The sequence below is a fragment of the Limanda limanda genome, chromosome 21 (assembly GCF_963576545.1).
Source record: "Limanda limanda chromosome 21, fLimLim1.1, whole genome shotgun sequence".
NCBI lineage: Eukaryota > Metazoa > Chordata > Actinopteri > Pleuronectiformes > Pleuronectidae > Limanda > Limanda limanda.
Window position 1 is genome coordinate 18,916,939 of NC_083656.1, and position 21,208 is coordinate 18,938,146.

The 21,208-nt window shown below is 41.3% G+C and overlaps 2 protein-coding genes across 2 annotated transcripts in view; both read right to left on the minus strand.

Annotated features, from left to right (window-relative positions):
- Positions 1 to 1,013: 1,013 nt before the first annotated feature.
- The window catches only part of ca10a (carbonic anhydrase Xa), a 288,939-nt gene continuing 268,744 nt past the window's right edge, over positions 1,014 to 21,208 (minus strand). The window contains exons 7-9 of the mRNA XM_061094461.1: positions 15,368 to 15,522; positions 14,554 to 14,728; positions 1,014 to 1,108 (exon numbers count right to left, since the gene is read on the minus strand). Of these exons, the coding sequence (XP_060950444.1) occupies positions 1,014 to 1,108; positions 14,554 to 14,728; positions 15,368 to 15,522 (425 nt within the window). The remainder of the gene's footprint in view (positions 1,109 to 14,553; positions 14,729 to 15,367; positions 15,523 to 21,208) is intronic.
- On the minus strand, positions 17,677 to 18,300 carry LOC133027906 (exosome complex component CSL4-like). Its single transcript, XM_061095071.1, is given in 1 exon segment — positions 17,677 to 18,300. A coding segment is annotated over 1 exon segment (576 nt). The 5' UTR covers positions 18,293 to 18,300; the 3' UTR covers positions 17,677 to 17,716.

Below are 21,208 nucleotides of genomic sequence, written 5' to 3' on the forward strand. Positions count from 1 at the left end.
TCAGCCACTGACGCTCTCAGCTCAGGTGTGTGACTGACACTGCTGTTAGCAGCCTGGCAGCAGAGACATGGTGCGGCAGGATTTCATAACTGAGCTAATGACCAGGGAGCCAACTTTTACTCTCTGTGACCGTGTGGAAGTCTGTTTCCACTTCCCAGAAGATGAACATTCAAACACAAGTTTTTATTTCAGATGTATGATTCATCTACCTGTGCAGGGGAGTGTATTATATGGTTCTCCTGTTTGTGGATTAGGAGTCATGAAGAGAAGAAATAAGTAATAATGTTGAGTATGAATAAAAATGAAAGATAAAGATAGGAAAAAGGATGAACCAATGAGCCACAAGGTTTACCATCATTATCTAGATGTGAAGGGAACTACATCACATATAGGTTAGGTTTTCAACCAAGGCTGGTTTTAATTAGTGTTTAGAAATGTCAATGTAGTTTGGAATAGGGTTTGCTTACTTCAGAATCTTCTACTACTACTACTACTACTACTACTATTAATACTACTACTACTAAGAGTAATAATAATGCGGCTACCTCCACCAAAGGGGTTTGTTTTAATATACCTAGTTAGTTGAGAAGTGATCCATATAAAGATCCAGATTTTGTCAATTTAAACATGGTGTCATTAGATGACACAAGTTTCCTTCTAATTATTATTATTATATAACTACTGTCTTGTATAGTTGCTCATGTGAGCTGTTTTCCTACACATCTGTTTCTGGCTTTGAGTTGTGTGTCCCCCCCAACTTTAACCTTCACCACATTAACCACTTATAGTGAACCAGGCAGAGGATCCCGACAAAGTTGTCTTCAGCTCCGTGTAAAGAGAACATTGTGTTAGGCATTGTGTTCCTCCATCAGCACCGGAGGGGCAGGGGCCTGTCCTCTTTGTCCCCTGATGGCTGCTGATGTGATTTGAAAGACCATGACAAGTCACGGTAACCCTGACAGAGCTTCTCCTGTGTGCGGCTGATAAGCTCTGTCTATATCACGGAAACAACGCTAAGTGAGCCAGGCTGTTTCGGACACTCCGTCAAGGAAACGCTGCCATGAGATCTCGGGTGATTTCTCTGTGGTGCTGGCGTTATTGAGCACGCCTATAAGAGTTATATTGACATATCAACACATTTAATATGGAACAGTACAAAACAGGTACAGATACAATAAGTCAGATCCTCATATAGTGAAGCATTTTCCAAAGTGAACTTTTCAGACACATTTATTGGGCTGATAACATTACTCAAACACAGTGTATGACCATTGTAAACAATAAAACAGAAAAAAGGCATCAGCTCAGACTGAGAACTGCTCCAGAATTCAAAGTGTGCCAAGCTTTTTAAATTTCTCAACTCCTCTTAATATATCTTTTCAATGTTTCATTACGTTTCTTTACATATTGATTTTTCTGCAGTATTGATAATTATAATATGTACAAACGAGGCCAAGACACTGGTTGCTCTGAGGCCGTAAGAAAGCCTGTAAATATTTACTCGTCTCCCATGACATGACTCTAGTTTTGGAAAATGACAAGGTAAGGCGGTGTTCCCTCTCTGTTGGTTTTTCGCAGACTGCATGCCTTGTTCGTGACTGTAATGAAACGTCCGTGTGAATCGAGGTGACTTCACTTTTAAGTCTTGACCGGCAGGGTGGGGGCAGTGACTTAGTCCTTGGATTTTCCCGTTGATAGCAACATCATTATGTACAAAGGCTTTAAAGTCCCAACGTTGTCCTAGTGGTTGGGAGGCTATCAAATAAATGCTTCAACTTTTTTTTTTTTTTTAGTTTCTTTCCAAGTGTCTTTTTTTTGTTTTTCTCCCAAAAAAGTATTGGTATCAAAATGTCTGTATAGATATAGTCGTACAGTGGGGGAAAGGACTTGTTAGCATGTGTTAGATCGAGGGTTCGAACAGTTCTGTATGTATGAAAAGAGGAGTCTCTTTGCTCGCAATGCAAAGTCCCTTAATTCGGATAATGTCTGGTGTTGTTGGTCTTTATACAATGCCATGAAATAATCTTAGATGAGATGCAGCCTCAAACCAGGGTTCACCTCCTCCGTCCTCCCCTCCTTCCCCTCGCCTCGTCCTGCTCCTGCTCTCCATCTCTGACACTCGTTTCCATGCTCATCCAAGGGAGGCTACTTTAGCAACCACTCGTTCACTGGAAGAGAGGAGAAGGACAGGAGTGAGAATAGTGATTTATATATGCGGCTCTCACCACAGTTCAACTGCTCCCCCTCCCTCCAACACACACACACACCATATTTCATGTTTAGCGATTACATACAGTTTAAAAAGGAATGGCACTCTAGTGAATGGAATGAATGAGCCTAGGTAAGTGGTGGTAGGTGGGTGATGTTTGGGGAGGGGAGTGAGGTCTGAATTGTTTTCATTACGATTTGAATGGCAGCCTTGAAAGAAAATTATAGCAGGCACAAGGGAGACGCCAAGAACCTGAGTAAACATTGTAATATGATGAAAAGGAGCCTCTCCACTGTGAAAGAAGGGATTTATTAAGAGAGTGCTATCATAATCATATTTCCTTTCATCAGGTGTGACACATGAAACAGTAAACAAACAAATACATACACAACATTATCAGCTCCCGACCTCCATCATTTCACATTAAGTTAGCCCGACGATCACCTCCCTTGGGAAGGGGACAACTGTGTCTCGGTGCTTGCGCTCTAAAGGTCGACCTTACACAAATAATCAGAGATTTATTTTCCCTTTTTAACATTTGTGAGGCCTTCAAATCTCCAAACAATGAAGCAAGCAGTTCTACAAATGTTAATTTGGATTTTTATATCTTTTTTATTTATTTATTTATTTATTTCTTGGCTTGCTCTTCAAAGTTTGTTTGCTGAGGAGGGTCTGAGGTGGATGGGCAGGCTCGAAATCTCCCCACAACTGCTGCACTGAATATGAATTTCGTTTTTTAAGGTGCGAAAGAAGGTTGAATAAGCTCTTTCTCTGTAAGCTGCACAGAGAAAGAATATGAGAGAGAGAGAGAGATGCAAACGGAAAGACAATCATGATGCGTGTCCGCCACAGTACAGCAAATCCTGACCAAAAAAAATAAAAAGAGGAAAATAACACAGTGACTAGCCGAGACTTGGGCTACCTCTCGCCTTAAGCTTATTTTTTGCTTAAGGGGTGGAAGGGAACATTCTATGCACCAGATATATTGGCTGAAACAGAGCAGAGGAGATGACAGACTGCGGCAGCACCTCCCAGGTTGCAGTGAGCTGTGACAAGCCAGATTTTAGCCAGTTCTGTCAGTCAGAGCCGAACAGGTGTTGTGACTGTCCTGCTGTGTCACTTTGTACTGCCTGTTTCATTTTTTCCTTCACTTTACCAACCATCAGCTGACTCTGCGCTCAGCAATCCAATTTGATATAAAGTTTATTAATTATATCAGTGAACCCAGATCGAGCAATAATCCCCTGGAATTCATGTAGATGTCGTTTCTAAAACAAATTACATGAGGACATTTGGGAGGAATGTTCGCCCCTGAAGCTGTGTTTAGCGAGAAAAAATAATGACCGAAATATACATCTTGACATAAGTTCACAGGACGTAAATACCTGCAGAAACTACAACATATCTGGGTTTAGCAAATTAACACCTTTGAAGAGAATTTCCATGCATTTTAAAAGATAATTCTGCTATACTGCAACTTGGGGCTTATGTTTTTTGAGTTCCTACCACAATTCCAATCATTAATATAAAATATTGTTCACATCAAAGTGACTGCTGGGATGTGGGTAACATTGCTGAAAAAGGTAACCTCATGGAGCTGAAACTGACAAAAGGCAGTGAGAGCTTGTCAGGTAGTTTAATAATGTAACTGAGTATAAATACGTAATTAAAATCAGACTGAGGAAAATTTTAATGATGCCTGCAGGGATATTTCTTTGTTACAACTGCTCAACGCTCAGTTAGGAAAGAGAAAGTAAATAAGTTAAAACTAGTGTAAAATAGTCCGAAGAAAAAATGGATAATACAGTTATGCATAAAGAAATGTGCTGAAAGAGGAGAAATGGCCAAAGAAAAGAAGGACCTCCTGTGGAGCTCTTCAGCTGAGAACACACTGCCGCACAGCATTTGACAAACATCAAGTGCTGCACCTAGCACCAAAAGGAAGTTGCAGCATGCCAACAGCAACAGCTCTCAGGGGAAATGGTGTTTTGTTCAGAGCAAGCAAGGCTGGATATAGGACAGTTGGGAGAGTGGCCCAGCTTCTGTGTGGGTTGTACATCTAGAATAATAGTGGTGGCTGTTAGTCTCTGGCTGTATGTCCTCCTCTGGCTCACCAGAGTACTCTTCAGAGGGTGGCCAACATTGTTGATGATGGAGAAAAGTCTTAATGTCATCGTCCTCTCTACAACTACAGGCACCCCCAGGACTGAGCCAGTCTTCTGAGTCTTAGAGTTTTTTTGAGTCTGTTGATGTCAGCCACCTTCAGGCTTCTGCCCCGGTCCACTACAGTGTTGGCCCCTGCACAAAGAGGCACCCTTATCACCTGGTGCGCTGGAATGGACAACAGTGGTGTCACAGTTGATTGATGGATATTGATCAAAGTGGACAATGTCAGGCTGCATGTCAAATTCATTGAAGAAACACTGAAGCTCATTGGCTCTGTCATTGTTACTATCTGACTGCAGTCCCTGTAACCAATGATGGTCCTTCTTCCTCTCCAGACCTTCCTGGTCTGCCCCGGCCTCTCTGCTCAAGCTTCCTCTGACACGCTTCCTTTCCTTGTCTGATATTAACTGACCGCTATTTCTTGATTCTATTTACTGCCTCCCTAGTCCCTGACCTGACTGCTCTATTCTTCTCTTTTAGGAGTACTTTGATATCCCTGGTCCCCCTGGGCTTGCTCTTGGGAAAACTGTTTTGGCTGGAGCACAGATGTCCACACAGAAGTAACAGCCTGTCTTTCAGTCCATCTATTGTCTCACCAATAGGCACGGGAAATACGTTCCAGTTAGTACATCGAAAGTGATGTGTATCGAAAGTGTATGCACCTATTTACCAAAGAAAATTCCAGGTAGGTGTAAACCTACTTGGCAATAAATCCTTTCTGATTCTGATTTTTCTCTTTTAGAGCAGTGTATGTCTCCTCAGATCACAACCCCTTCAGTCTTGATGGAGATAGGATGATCATTGAAATGGGTTCATGTTAGAACTGAGGATGAACCTGGTTGTGTTTGGATCTTGTAGGCTGAGGGAGATCGATGGTGCTGCACTGGTGATGCAGTCCACAATATGAGTTAATGTTTAAATGTCCTTTGGCTCCTTTTTAGTGTCTTGGCACACATTCACTGTTAAGTGACTGAAGCACAGTACGGATGGAGCAAACCTTCTGATTACTGATAGAAGATATGAAGTATAAAGTTTTATACTTTTTTCATTTTGTTTCAACAATCAAAGTAACTGAATTACCCACAGTTGTCAATATGTAATCAATTCTTCAGTTTTTGGGCTACGTATAACCAGACCTAAACTGAAGAAAAAGTTATTGCACATCAGGAAAATGTAAAAGAAAAGCAGTGGAGGACAATAGTGATTGGTCTGAACATAATATTATAGAACATCTCAAAGGCAGGGGCATTTAAAGCTTCATTAACAAGTAAAACAACTTTAAATCAATTCTGAAAGGTAAAGGTAGCTTGTTCAATGTCTCAGGCAGTGCAGAACTGTGATATATTTTCTTTTCAGTTAAGATTCTGACTCCAGTTCAACTTTTTTGTAAACATTTAAACTCAGTTAGTCGGAATCCCAATTTTGTGATGTGTTTTCTAAGTTCTCATTTAATTTTTAAAACGTTTTTACTCATCCAGCCATTAAAGTCGGTGAGACAAGGAATGAGAGCAAGCAGCGCACCGGGGCCATGTGGGGAAACAGACGTGTGCATTTGTGTCATCAGCATTCAAATGGTAGTTGACATGGTGATGGTTAATCGTGTCTCCAAGTGGGAACATGTATAATGAAAACCACAATGGGCCAGCAATGCTTCCTTGAGGAATGCCGTATTAACAGCAGCAAAAAAGTTAAGGTTGCCCCCCCTAAACTTAACGCTGTCTACCCCTGAGACTCCAGAAGGGTTGTGTGAGCTCAAACACTTCACCAACCCCTTCTTCGGCATAGTGGTGAGTAGATAATGTGTGAATTAACATTTTTCAGTGAACTATCCCTTTAGGTAAAGACAGCCATGCTTTTGGAATCCACAATATTTCTCTGCTGCGAGAGGCAGATTAGAAATTAGAGGTTTGAGCTCTGACGTTTAACTAGGGTGACCAGACGTCCTCTTTTTCCCGGACATGTCCTCTTTTCGAGACCTAAAAAATGCGTCCGGCAGGGATTCCAAAAACGTCCGGTATTTTGCCTCGTCGCAAAAAAAATATTAATAATTTTTTTTTTTTTTTTGCCGCGTCGCATATTTGTGTTTCTGGGTCTTTCACAGCCTACTAGTTATTTCGGCCTTCCAAGTTCTGGAAATGGTACCACCCTTACGTTCCACCTTCTTGCGCGAGCTGACTGTAGAGAGAGTCTGTCATTGGGCGACCGATCTCAGGGTTGCCAGAGCCACGATAATTATCCTCCAAATACGACTATTTTGAGCCTTTGGAACGTTACTTTGCCATTTCCAATCTGGCAACATTGAGCACCTTGCCGCTTCCACTCCGTGCGCTGTTTACAACAGCACATTACATCTGCAGCCAAGCCTAAACGTAAATGTAAGTTCACGGACAAACTAAAAAAAAAATACCCATGTTTTCGCCTCGGCCGTGATGCTTCGGAAGCTGAGTGCATGACATGTAGAGCAGGCACTTACGTGTCAGTGGCAAATAAAGGTGGCAGGGATTTGGAAGCTCACATACACTCTGCAAAACACAAAACTGCAGCAAGAGGAGAGAGCTCGTCGAGTAAAGTGACAGACTTTTTTGTGAGTAAAACCGACACTTCTGGCAATCGCCAACTCCTGGGTAAGATTCAGTCTTCAGAGAAATATGGCCAACCACATGAGGAGGACTGAAAAGTGTCTTAATTTTCTTATTTTAATATGTGGCCATATAAAGAATTTATTATTTAGAATGTTTTATTTGTTATCATTATTGACACTTTTAAATGCCACAAAAAAGATTTGTTTTACATTTGCACTTTGCAATTTTGTTAAAGTTCAATAAATCGATGTTCATATAGTCATTTGTGTCATTTTTGGTTAGGTTTTGGTTGGTCATGGTGCGGCATGCTATACACTACACCTCCCCACGCCAACATCCCCCCCCCCCGCGACGAAGTGTCCTCTTTTTTACAAACTCAAATCTGGTCACCCTAGTTTAACAACCTGCTGGGAAGGAAGTAGTTTGCTATCGTTTCTTGGGGGAGTGCTTTCCTCCAAAACTGACAGTGTTTTATAAATCCATCACCAAATTCGTTGTTATGAAGACTGGGAACGGGTGATCGATTTAAAACAATGTCGGTTATGGAAGAAAGCACTCTGGGGTTAGTCTTCTTAAATTGACTTGAAATGGGCTTGTCTCTCTTTACTGTCGGCATTATTGACAATTCCAAGTTGAAAGATGATAAAGGGAACATGTAATTTCCTTCTTTTCCATCTTCTCTCAGCTTTTCAAGTAATTATTTTCCAGCTGATAAATTACAGCAGTTTTCCATGACTTGTAAATTAGTTGTGTTCTTTTGTGTAGAATTGTACCTCATGAAAATATCGATTGATCATTAACATTGTCAACAAGTTAATTGGTTAATCCAGTTATGTATCGATGAAAGGTATTTACCAGATTTGCAATCAATATTGATAAATTGTATAATAACTTTGAATCAGTGTGGTCATTGACATGATCTGTTCTACTACGGCTAAAATCACCGGTATATAGTTAAGGACCCTCACATACCAGCCCCTCCTCTCTGGTGCTTTGTGATTCTGTGTTCTGTTTAAATCTCACACTCATAGTTTTAGCAGCGATGTGTTCTCTCTCTCCCTCTCGCTCCACCGCTCTCTCCTGCTCCGAGTGTCTCATGTTTACTTACTCCTCCGCCTCCATTAACAGTAGTGGTAATTGTAATAAATGTAGTATGTTGGTAGACATGGAGGCGAGGCTTAGCAACTTAGAAGCTCGGCTCCTCAGCTTAGAACCCCCGTTAGCTATAGTTAGCCGGCCCGTGCTAGCCGCAGCGAAGCCACCTAGCTTAGCTTCAGCTAGCAGTCCCTCGACTTGCCCCGGGCAGCCGGGAGCCCAGGGTGGCTGGGTGACGGTCCGGAGGGGGCATAGTACCACCCATAGAAAGCCCACGATTAAAGACCCACCAGCTCACGTCTCAAATAGATTTTCTCCACTCAGCGACGCACCCGCTGAGAATCAAACTCTGGTTATTGGCGACTCGGTTCTCAGAAACGTGAGATTAGCGACACCAGCGGCCATAGTCAATTGTATTCCGGGGGCCAGAGCCGGCGACATCCAATCCAAATTGAAGCTGCTGGCTAAAACTAAACGTAAATACAGTAAAATCGTAATTCACGTCGGCAGCAACGACTCCCGGCTTCGTATGTCGGAGGTCACTAAAGTGAATGTTGAGTCTGTGTGTGCTTTTGCTAAAACGATGTCGGACACAGTAGTTTTCTCTGGCCCTCTCCCTAACACTACAGGTGATGACATGTTTAGTCGCATGTTTTCTTTTAACCGCTGGCTGTCGAGGTGGTGTCCTGTAAACGGTGTGGGCTTTATAGATAATTGGCAAACTTTTTGGAGGAAACCTGGTCTTGTTAGGAGAGACGGCGTTCATCCCACTTGGGATGGAGCAGCTCTCTTATCTAAGAATATTACTAAGTCTATCACATGACAACCCAGAGTTGGGACCAGGAAGCAGAGCTGCAGTGCTAAACACTTCTCTGCGCTCCCTCTGGATCAGTCACCCAACCGCATAGAGACTGTCTCTGTCTACCGTCCGATTCAATTATTTAAATTAAACAATAACAGAGCGAGAACTCACAATAATCTTATACAAATTAACACAACCTCTGGAACAACACAGGAAACTAAGACTTTCAAATGTGGTCTTTTAAACATTAGATCACTGTCCTCAAAGGCTATTTTAGTTAATGAACTAGTCTCAGACTACAATATAGATGTAATGTCCCTTACTGAGACGTGGCTGCATCCTGATGAATATGTCAGTTTGAATGAATCTACTCCCCCCAGTCATATAAATTCACACGTTCCCCGGGAACTCGGGCGAGGAGGTGGAGTTGCTGCTATTTTTAACTCCAGTCTATCAATTAATCCTAAACCTAAACTTAGCTACAACTCATTTGAATGTCTTGTTCTTAATCTTCCACGTCAATCCAGGAAACACCAACAGCCAATCATATTTGCTGTAGTTTATCGTGCTCCTGGGGCTTATACTGAATTTCTAACAGAATTCCCTGAGTTTTTATCAAACCTAGTCCTAAAGACAGATAAAATTATTATTGTTGGTGACTTTAATATTCATGTTGACAATAATAAAGATAGCCTGAGCGTAGCATTTATTTCAATACTAGACTCAATTGGTTTTAGTCAGTGTGTGCATCAACCTACTCATTGTTGTAACCACACACTTGACCTTGTGTTATCATACGGTGTCAAAATTGAACATTTAACAGTACTTCCGCGCAATCCAGTACTATCAGACCATAATTTAATAACCTTCGATTTTTCACTATCTGAATATATGCCACTAATAAAAAACTCATTTTCTAGATGTCTACCTGATAGTGCTGTAGCTAAATTTAAGGAAATAATTCCGATTACATTTAAACCCGTATTATCCGTCGACATAAACAACAAATTCTTTAAAAACCCGAGCTCTATTGAGATTGACCACCTCGTAGAAAGCTCTGCAGACTCATTACGATTAACATTAGACTCAATAGCGCCTCTAAAAAAGAAATGTGTAAAACATAGTAAATTAGCTCCGTGGTATAATTCCAAGACACATGAGTTGAAACAAATATCAAGAAAATTAGAAAGGAAGTGGCGCTCCAGCAACAGTGTTGAAAATCTCCTAGACTGGAAGAGTAGTGTTACAGAATATAAAAAGGCTCTCCACAAAGCAAGAGCTGCCTATTACTCAAAACTAATAGAAGAGAATAAAAACAACCCCAGGTTTCTCTTCAGCACTGTAGCCAGGCTGACAGAGAGTCACACCTCCACCGAACCCAGTATTCCTCGATCCCTAAATTGCAATATCTTTATGACCTTTTTTAATGATAAAATTCTAACTATTAGAAATAAAATCAATCATCTCCTGCCCTCAATTGGCACTAATACCCTCCCAACAATAGAGATCTCAGAAACGGCTGAGAATCCTTCCCATTATTTAGACAGCTTCTCTCTGATCACCCGTGATCAGTTTACCAAAATAGTCTCAGGTTCTAAACCAACAACCTGTATTTTAGATCCGATTCCAACTAAATTACTTAAAGAAATTCTGCCCCTAATAGATAATTCGTTACTTAACACAATCAATCTGTCATTATCATCAGGTTATGTACCACAGTCTTTTAAAATAGCTGTAATCAAACCCCTACTCAAAAAACCCACCCTAGACCCAGAGGTTTTAGCAAATTACAGGCCAATATCTAATCTCCCCTTCCTATCTAAAATCTTAGAAAAAGTTGTAGCCAATCAGCTGTGTGAGTTTCTCCAGGAAAATAATATATATGAATACTTTCAGTCTGGGTTTAGAACCAATCACAGCACAGAGACAGCCCTGGCAAAAGTCACTAATGACCTTCTAATAGCTTCAGATCAGGGACTTGTGTCTGTCCTCGTTCTGTTAGATCTCAGTGCAGCATTCGACACAATTGACCATCAAATTTTATTAGAGAGACTAAAACAGTTAATTAACATTAAAGGAACGGCCTTAAACTGGTTTAAATCTTATTTTGCTGATCGCTCCCAATTCGTTCAAATCAATGATGAGTCATCGGTGCGCACCAAAGTTAACCATGGTGTCCCACAGGGGTCTGTGCTCGGCCCAATTTTATTCTCATTATATATGCTTCCACTAGGAAACATTATCAGGACACACTCGGTAAATTTTCACTGTTATGCGGATGACACCCAGTTATATTTGTCAATAAAACCTGATCAAAGTAATCAATTAACTAAACTTCGAGCATGTCTCAAGGACATAAAAACCTGGATGACCCGCAATTTTCTCTTATTAAACTCAGATAAAACAGAGGTTATAATACTCGGCCCTAAACACCTTAGAGATACATTATCTAATGATATAGCTGCGCTAGATGACATTGCCCTTGCTTCCAATGACACAGTCAGGAACTTGGGAGTGATTTTCGATCCTGATTTGTCCTTTAATAGTCACTTAAAAGTAATTTCTAGGACCGCGTTTTTCCACTTGCGTAATATCTCAAAAATCAGACATGTCCTTTCGCAAAAAGATGCAGAAAAACTAGTCCACGCCTTTGTTACATCGAGACTGGACTATTGTAATTCATTATTATCAGGCTCCAGCAGCAAGTCGTTAAAGACTCTGCAGCTGGTCCAAAATGCCGCAGCACGTGTCCTGACGAGAACTAAGAAAAGAGAGCACATTTCTCCAGTATTAGCATCGCTACACTGGCTTCCTGTTAAATCTAGAATAGAATTTAAAATTCTCCTCCTCACCTTCAAGGCCCTTAATGATATGGCACCTCTTTACCTTAAAGAGATGTTAGTTCCATATCAACCTACTAGAGCACTCCGATCCCAGAACTCAGGTTTACTTGTTGTCCCTAAAGTCTCTAAAAGTAGAGTAGGAGCCAGAGCTTTTAGCCATCAAGCCCCACTGCTGTGGAATAATCTCTCACTTTCAGTTAGGGAGGCAGACACGCTCTGTTCGTTTAAAAGTAGACTCAAAACCTTCCTTTTTTATAAAGCTTATAGTTAGAGCTAATTTGTGCGATGTTCCAAATTTGATTAAATGGCAAAAACCCCTGATGATGCTAAGACGCACAGGGAATTTATGACACAAGACACACGGAGCTTCTCTTTCCTGCTTCTCCTTCCTTTTTTCCATATTTATCACATCAAGATAATTCTAATCTGATCAGTACATGTTACTAACTTGACCCCTTTTCCCGGAGTTTCTGTGCCTTAGCGCCCGCGGATGCAGGGCCACAGCTGTGGCCGCACCATGGATTATGATTGTGGATCGCGTGTCGGAGGTCGCAATGGTGGATCCAGTTCGGTGGATTCTGTATCGTGCCAGCTGATCGTCGTTGTAATGGAGGATCCTTTGTCGCGTTGGCATCGGATGATGAGGGACCACGACCGAGGCGGCAGCTGATAATGGATTCTAACTGGCGGCGGTGGACAATGACTGTGGATTATAGTGGATCCCATCCTGATGCTGGATCGTGGTCTTGCTGCTGGCCAGAGACTGTGATTGCAGCGGGACTGCCTGACACATAGTATTGAAAAATGTTTAGCCTAATGGATGCTGCTAAAAATCCTGATGATGTTTTCTTACACCTGACATCTATTGCACTTCTGTCCGTCCTGAGAGAGGGATCCCTCACATGTGGCTCTCTCTGAGGTTTCTACATATTTTTACCTGTGAAAAGGGTTTTTAGTAGTTTTTCCTTACTCTTGTTGAGGGTTAAGGACAGAGGATGTCACACAATGTTAAAGCCCCATGAGACGAATTGTTTTTTGTGAATGTGGGCTATACAAATAAAACTTGATTGATGATTGATTGATGATCATTTTAATCATAGAAAAATTATTTTATCATGACTGATCGGAACACTGGACATAATATCTTTAAAAATGTGCATCCTTTTTTGAGAGGTGGTAGAGGGTCACAGTGAGTTGTGCTTTTCTGAGTATTCTACTGTGTGTTAGAACATTTCTAAAAGGAACATTAGGTGAAAGGTGAAACTACCACCTCCTCTCTTATGTGTGTCCACTGGAAGATGAAATAGTGAAATTAGGAGAAGACTAAGTGTCTGAGAAAGATGAAGTCATTCAGGTTTCAGTTCAAAACAAAAAGCCAAGACCATGCTCCGAAAAAGAATCATTAATATAAAATGTTTAGCTAGGGAGAGATCCAATATTGTAGAGTGTGAGCTTTATTGGCTTGAGTCTGGGGCTCTCTATGAATTTTTCAATTTTCACCAGGTAGTTCCTGTCATTATGTGGATGGGAAGCTGTGCGCTGTGTCATTAGTGTATGTGAGAAAAATTGCCAGTGAGAGAATGAAAGACAGATGAGAGTGGAGGGGCAGGAAAGTCGGGGGAACAATAATCATGTTAGTGACCACTTGACTCAGCAGCTGTGGTGTTTGAGTGGACGGTCAGTCACACTAGACTGAGTTCAACACAGACAAAACTCCAAAGATAAACATAAAAAATGTCTGTCCAAACAATCTTACCCTCAAGTAATTGGAAGATATTCTAAGCATTATCACAAAGACAGTACCTTATTATGTATCGTATGGATAGTATTTATCCATTAGTATCTTGTTTTCCCTAACGTATATAATACAAAATTACAAGTTACATGTCGTTTGGCTGACGCTTCAGTGTCTTGCCCAATGACACTTTGGCATGCAGATGGGGAAGACTGAGGTTGAACCATTGACCTTCTGGTTGGAGGATGACCACTCTACCCCTCAGTCAGAGCCGCCCCACATTTTATTAACTTTTAATTACCAAGCAGCAGTATTAAGTTCTAGGTTAGGTTCGAGGTTAGCGACAACAATGAAACAAGCATTTACTCTCTGCGGTCAATTTTTTTCCCTTTCTGCGGTCAAAAGGGCTGTGGTTTGTGAAAACCCAGTCAAGCCAGTTGCCACTTAAAATGTTACACAATTGTATTGCGTCTGGCTTGTCAAAGTTTTCATAAATGACGGCTGACTAAACTCACATTCGTCCCCAGTTTCAAGGTCAAAATCCATTGTGTGGCTTTGGCATTGGTGTTTTCTGTTAAAGTGCTCGTGTGAGGACTCGGCCAGTTCCTGTCTTGTTTACAGCCCATCTCACTCCTATTCCTTGCTCTGCCGGATTATGTTGTAGTGATGTTGGCATATTATCAGCTCTCCACAAATCCTTTGTTGAGTGCATAATTATCATAAACAATAGACGATGGCCACTTGTGTAAAAATATCCATAATCTAAAAAACATAGAATTTTACTTCAGAGTATATCATATTTGGTGAACACCTATTAGGGTGATGAATATAATGTGTTGACTAATGAAATCTAGCTGCGGTTCAAGAGGAAGAGTGGGCCATCCACTAAAGGGAAGGTTGGTGGCTCGATCCCAGGGTCCCTACATGTTGAAGTATGCTTGGGCAAGAAACTGAACCCGATGCACTGGATGAGTGAAAGTGGCTCATGGTGTAGAGTACTTTGTGTGGTCGTCAAGGCGACAACATTGCTACATAAATGCAGTCCTATCAGCTGTAGCTGTAGCTGCACGATGGAGACAGAAATAAATAAGTATCGGTGGGAATTAGTTTACCACTTCTACCTCGGTATTGGAGCTTCTGGACCCGGTTGTTGGGGCAGTCCTTGCCCTGCATGCTGAAGTTGATATTGGTGCGGATGCAGCGGTTGTTCAGCGGCTGGACCGGGCGGACGTTGTCGCTCATGCTAAGGAAGATCTGAGATGGCTGGTTCTGGCTCAGCAGGCGCAAAGAGTGCATCTTTAATAAAATAGGGAGACAAGGAAAAGAGAAGAGAAAAGTATGCAAAGGCACCATGGAAATGTGAGTCTGGTGTGAATCCACTGCATTATTTCCCAGCCAGACTGGATGAGGGATATAACAACGGAAGAACATTTCAGAGTAAAAGCATGATTATTGAGCTGACATCACATTTTCTTTAATTCATGATTTATTGTGCAATAAAATAAGCCATTAATTAATTTGTTTATAAATTAATTTATTGATCTAAAAGTAAATAATAAATTCAAAAAGAGTAAATTACAAGTTAATTAATTATTTGATATTGTAATTGGCAATAGAAAGGTATTGTGAAAAATGTGATTTGCAATTTGAACAATGAATTGCAACATTCATAGTTAATTTATACATTATTCATAATTGTGCTCTTTATTATCCATTAAAACCTCAAATGGGATTAAGTTTTTATTTAAAGATTCATATATTGCTTTGCAAATTAATGTATGTATATATTAATTTTACAATAACTTATTAATTGAAGAAATGTATAACCAAATTTGTAACACTAAGGGTCCTCCATAGACATGTCTTTACAGCAGAGAAACATCCTGAGTGTATTTTGGGAGTTATTTCAGGTGTGGATTGGTGGCGAAGGCTCACCTGCATACGTGTGAGATACACAGGCTTGTTCATCACGAGCCATGTGACCGTCTCAAAGCACGGAGGGATCGTCATCGATCCTTCATATGTGATGAAACTACTTGTGTCTGGGTAAATCTCCTCTATGTTCAGGTTAGTCAGTAGATTCGCATCATCTGCAGGGAGAAGGGGATTATTATGTATCAACAAGAAGATGATACAGCACTGTAGTTTGTTAACAGGCCTGCAAAGGTAAAATAAGTATTTCATAAAACATAAGAGAAGAATCAGGAAAAACAAACATTTGTGATTAATTTCTGTGAAACCTGGCCACAATCTTCAGACACAGGTTCACAACTTTTCAAAATAAAAGCTGGCTTGTTGCTGCAATAATGGAGATTAGTACCCGAGACACCAGGGAGGGTCTATGTCAGTCAGTGAAATAAAAATAATCCAATTATGAAAATGATCTGACAGGACAGATATCATTGCATAATTGCTGACCACTGCTATAGTTTGTCCAAGGTCGTTGAAGAAGACATGTTCAACTCAGTCCACAGACTGATGGCACAGTTCGCCTGATGATACATTTTTACTGAAAGTATCACATGATCAAAATTGCACCAAATTTGACAATCCACTTCCACTTCACTTGGCCATAAACAAGACACATGCCATGTATGAAGCAGATAAGATTAACATTTGCCGAGATATGCATTCCACATAGACAGACAGACAGATGTTAGTTAAATTAGTCATTAGATCATAGGGCCCAAGTGGCCAGATTAAGAACCACAGTGTAGTAACACACACATGCATGAAGAGATAACCTGGGTATTTATATTCTCCCACATGCTCAAGAACCTTTGTTAAGGGAAATCTTCCTAGCAATTTATAAAGTGGTGAAATGAAAAAAAAACAATGTCTGGTAGGATATGACTTATATTACAGCTGCTATGATCAGTATCTTCAGGGATTAAAGCAAAAAAAAATCATCTGACTGAAAAAAAAAATCGGCACTCACTTTGGGTCGTGGCTGCTTACCGCCTCGATATTTGAACTTCACGTGGTCCATTATCACTTACTAGTTTAAAGCTAGGGCATAAAACCAATATTTTTTTGCAAGACTTCACCATTCGTGTTAATGGGCTATAAATGACAAAACGTCTGCACAAGTTGTCAGAGCAAGCATTTATTTCCAAAATGCTTTCAAGAACAATTATATGCCAACGCATGGATTTTTTTGCTCTTCGGATCTGCATCGATCTCATTTTTAAGGCCGATTTATAGTCGTACGCACGCAGCTTCTACGGACTCGTTTTGGTTTGTAGTTCCCCTACAGTGGCGCGTGTTGCAACGCAATTCACCGCCAGACCACTAGCCGGAGTAATGTTTTTTGGACATGGTTTCGGATCTTTTCTGCCAAGTGCTCTTCTATTTTGGTCTATATTCGTTCTTCTAAATCTTCCGTGGTTTCCGCAGTTTCCGGGTATGAAACCGGAAATGCGACTCCGGAAGGCCGATTTATACTCGGCTTTTTACGCCTTATGCGAGCGGAGTTGACAGAAATCCGTCATAGTGACTCTGCAGACAAGCAGATAGACAAGTAAGTAACAAGGGGACTAACTAGTGAAGACATTATAACATTCTGCTTATCTGTGTGCGTGTTTGTGTACCATTACATTACATTACATTACATGTCATTCAGCTGACGCTTTTATCCAAAGCGACTTACATTTTTAGTACACTCAACATTTATGAGGGGCCACTTAGGGGTTCAGTATCTTGCCAAGGACACTTCGGCTTGCAGTCACAAGGCTGACTCATACGCACACACAGATACATGTATAAAAAAATGAAATAGATGCTGTTAACAAAAAAAAGAGAAATAAAGGTGAAGGAACTACAGACCAGATGCAGCCACTGCTCTTTGTAATGACACCTCTGGTTAGAGAGTATGTATTTTAATCTTTGCCTTCAGGTGTAATATGGTTCTTGCCCTAACCAAGTCCTACAGTTACCAAACAACACAGTTCATCTTTTAGCTAATCTGATCGAAGTACGTAATTCCAAAGCTTTTAGCTTCTCAACATATCTGTCACATAGAAAAGTTTGGCAGTTTGGTCTGATGCTGCCTCAGAGTTTCTAAGCTGGTACAGTCCACTGATGACACAATGTGCACAGGGAAATCTGTTTAAAAAAAAAAAGCACTAAGGTAAGACTTGACACCAGAATTAGCCACCAAGTTGCATGTTTTTCAGTCTCTCAGAAAACACCTAGTACAGAGTTGAGAGGCCTCTTGACAACAGTGACTGGAATAGGGAGGGGGAAGCTGTGTGTTCCTTGTGGAGGAGAGACGTTTTAGGGCTCTCATGCCTGTAGATACTCCGGCTGCACTCGTGCCACTTAGCGGAACTCTTTGGTGTGCGTCCGCGGGCACTGCATCTCGCACCAGCTGATGGGAACCATCTGGGCACCTGCTTCACTGTGTGCCACCACGACTCCCAGCTCATTCTCAGAAGTTGTCAACAGGTAGTTTGACTGAAAATCACCCAAAGAAATAACTTTGGCCAGGACGATGTCACCAGGTCTGAAGCTTTTGTATGTCTCCACCTTGTCCTTCTCTGTCGCACGCACATCTTCTTTCCTGATGGTCCCTCTGAAGCGATCTTTCAGTGGCGTGGAGCCTACATAGAGGATCTGGACCTTGGCGAACTGGGGGTTGACGCTGGTCACCTTACAGGTGACTATTGCTCCCACATCTGGAAGCAGTTGTGCTTCTGTTTCCCTCACCACTGAGATCACAGGTAACTGGACTCCCTCGTTTTTCCTAAGCACGTAGCCTGCTAGTGAGGAGTAGATGTAGCCGTGCCGCTGATATACTCCTGTGCCTGGAGAGCAGTCTTCTATGTTGCATAGTTTGTCACCTGGAACACACAGCTTCATGGGCGACATGTTTTCGCGAAGCCGCAACTCAATGTTTACACGGTTTGAGAAATGTACCAATTCTGAGAGAGAGACGTCACCTTTGTAAGATTCCTTTGATCTATGACTACTGTCACTGCAGGAGTGGAGTTGTTTGTTTACGGCTCAGCATCAAAGGATTCATTGTCCATGTATGTCCGCGTTAAAGAACATCGTGTTTTATTGGCATGTAAGCTAACTTTGACGCCATGCCACGGTCACACTGTGTGACGAAAAATTGACCTGTGAATAACTTTTAATCTCCGTCTTGTTGTGATGACACTCATCTCAATTTAAAGTTGATCCGATGTAAGCCCTGGTACAAGTACATCAAAATAAAAATGTGGAATATGGCCAAAATGGCCGCAAAATAGCAGGCTTCCTGTTGCTTTTTTCAAATTGCACCGAATACTTTTTTGTTTGTCTAGTCATAATTTTTGTGAAGATCGGTCAATGTGAACACGTTCCGGGGGTCTCGGGGGGCACTGTTGAGCCATTTTGCGACGCCCATTGAAAATTCCTTCGAAATACGTAAATTTTCACCACTTTCAAACTTTCTGCAAATTTGGGTAAGAATTTGAGTATTTTAAAGCCCTCAAACAGCCAATTAATTTGCCTGAATAATAATAATAATCCTTACAATTTCAATAGGGCCTCACCTGACCTTTGATGTCAGTGCTCGGGCCCTAAATATTGCGACAGTATATCAACAAAAGTGAGCCCTGCACTTTGAAGCTTTCTGCATGTGTGGCTGACTTGAGTTTCATAAATACCTGGTCTATAAAGAAGTCTATCTGCTGAGTCCCATTTTTCATAAAACTCAGCTTTTCCAGTTACAACATGTTGACAAATGTCCACACAACAGTTTTAAAGGGAAAGTGAATGGGATTTAGAGCCTAATGTTCAAACTGACTTGGAACACAGCTCAGCTCCCATGCACTGAATACTGAAGTACAACATATGATGGTAAAATATTTTTCTTTTCCAGCAAATAATTGAAACTGAACCATTCTGAGCCCACAAGCAAAGACAACTGTCTCCATATTATCTCTGACGAGGGAACTTTTCTTTTTCTTTATTCTGTCCTCACTTTACAGCAGATTTCATGAGCAGGACTGGAATAAAATGAAACAATGAAAGCAAGAAAAAAACAAAAAAACAAACAACATTGAGTTGTGGCGAAGGTTCATCCTTCGCCAAAGGAGACAATGTTGTCATAACTCCACTGTGCATTGTCCTATCACCACCAAACTTCTGTCTCGTGATTAGAGTCCAAGCCTGAACAGCTCTATGTGTCAATATTTCCTTAGTCATTATTTATTGTTTTCAGGTAAAACGCAGGCAACGCTTCAAAATGCATGTGCTCGGGCCCGTCCAGTGCTGCTTTGTAGCCTTAGATCCCTTAGTTGGATCTTGTCTTTCCAAGTTGAAATCTTCTTCAGTACCTTTTATGTCTATGTCACCATCCATCACTTGTTCATAACATCCTCAACGTGCTTAAGCAGCATAACAAAAACAAAATTTACTAAATATTTGAATACATGTGGTATAACAGATTTATTTTCACTGCCTCAATCTACTCCATTTATCTCACAGATGTGAACGGGAGGGCAAGATTAGCTGGTTTGGGCATGAGCAGACCTTTGCCAGACCACCAAACTTGTTATGAACCGAGTGCAGGAGAACAAGGCTGGTTGGCTGCCGAGACTCTAAAAGAAAATGGTGACATACTATACAACTCGAGCAAAAATATACAGGTTAGTATTTGTGTTGCATGTATTCTCTTTATGATTGAAGTGAAACAAAATATTTTGTTGATTAAACTGCTTTGCTGACTTTTCAGGTGGCAGGAATGCTGATCTATTTCATCCTCTCCGGTGGACACCATCCTTTTGATGGTAAACTCTGGGAGCTTGAGTCAAATATTCTAAAGTGGAAGTATACGTTGGACCACGTTCAAGATGTGGTGGCAAAGGAGCTCATCGAGAGGATGATCAAAACAAACCCAGAGGCCAGACCCACAGTGGAAGAGTGCTTGAGCCATCCATTCTTCTAGACCAGCACCGAGTAAAATCTCTTTTGTCATAGCCAGTTATCTCAGATTATTCAGATGCTGCAGATTTATGTTTTAGAGCTAGCACAGTGTTGACGTAAAGGTTTACATACAGTAGCTGTTTTCAGACACTGTGGCTCTTCCAGTTTAATGTTAACATGGTGACTCCATGCAGGTAAAATCTTTACCATGGCCACAATCACACACACACACACACACTTTAACGTGTGGTCGGAACACTATGACCTCTGGTTTCACTTCACACATGTAATGAGCACACACTCAGGCAATACGCTTATGACCTCTGGTGGCCACAACAGTGGCATGCAGATCATCATCATCATCAACACGCAACGCCAGGAGGAGGACCCAACGCCAGGAAGGCAGGACTGTCTAGTCTCGACCAATCCCAATCCAAGAAGAACCTCTGTCATGCCCAGTATCAATATATAAGCTTTGTGCACACTCTGACTAAGGGCCATTTTCCTGTACAGGATCAGTGGACCATGCATGATCATTTGCTAGACACCACAGTTTCCTGACCTGTGACCTCTGAATAAACCTGCTTAATTTTAACTTGAGAACGACGCCTCCTGCCTTTGATTTCCATCGCAACACTCCTTTGATGTCATCCAAGGAGCCTTCTTGTATAACATTGATGCTTTAATGATAATTTCATGCAGGAGACAGTGGTGCTCAGACCCTAATAATATTGATATTTGTCTGCCCACAAGAAATCTGAAGCAAGGAAATGGATAATCTACAAGAGATTGGACGGAGAAACTCTCCACCGGCAACTCATCCTTTAATAGAGTGTGCGCTTAAAGATGACCTCAAGCGGCAGT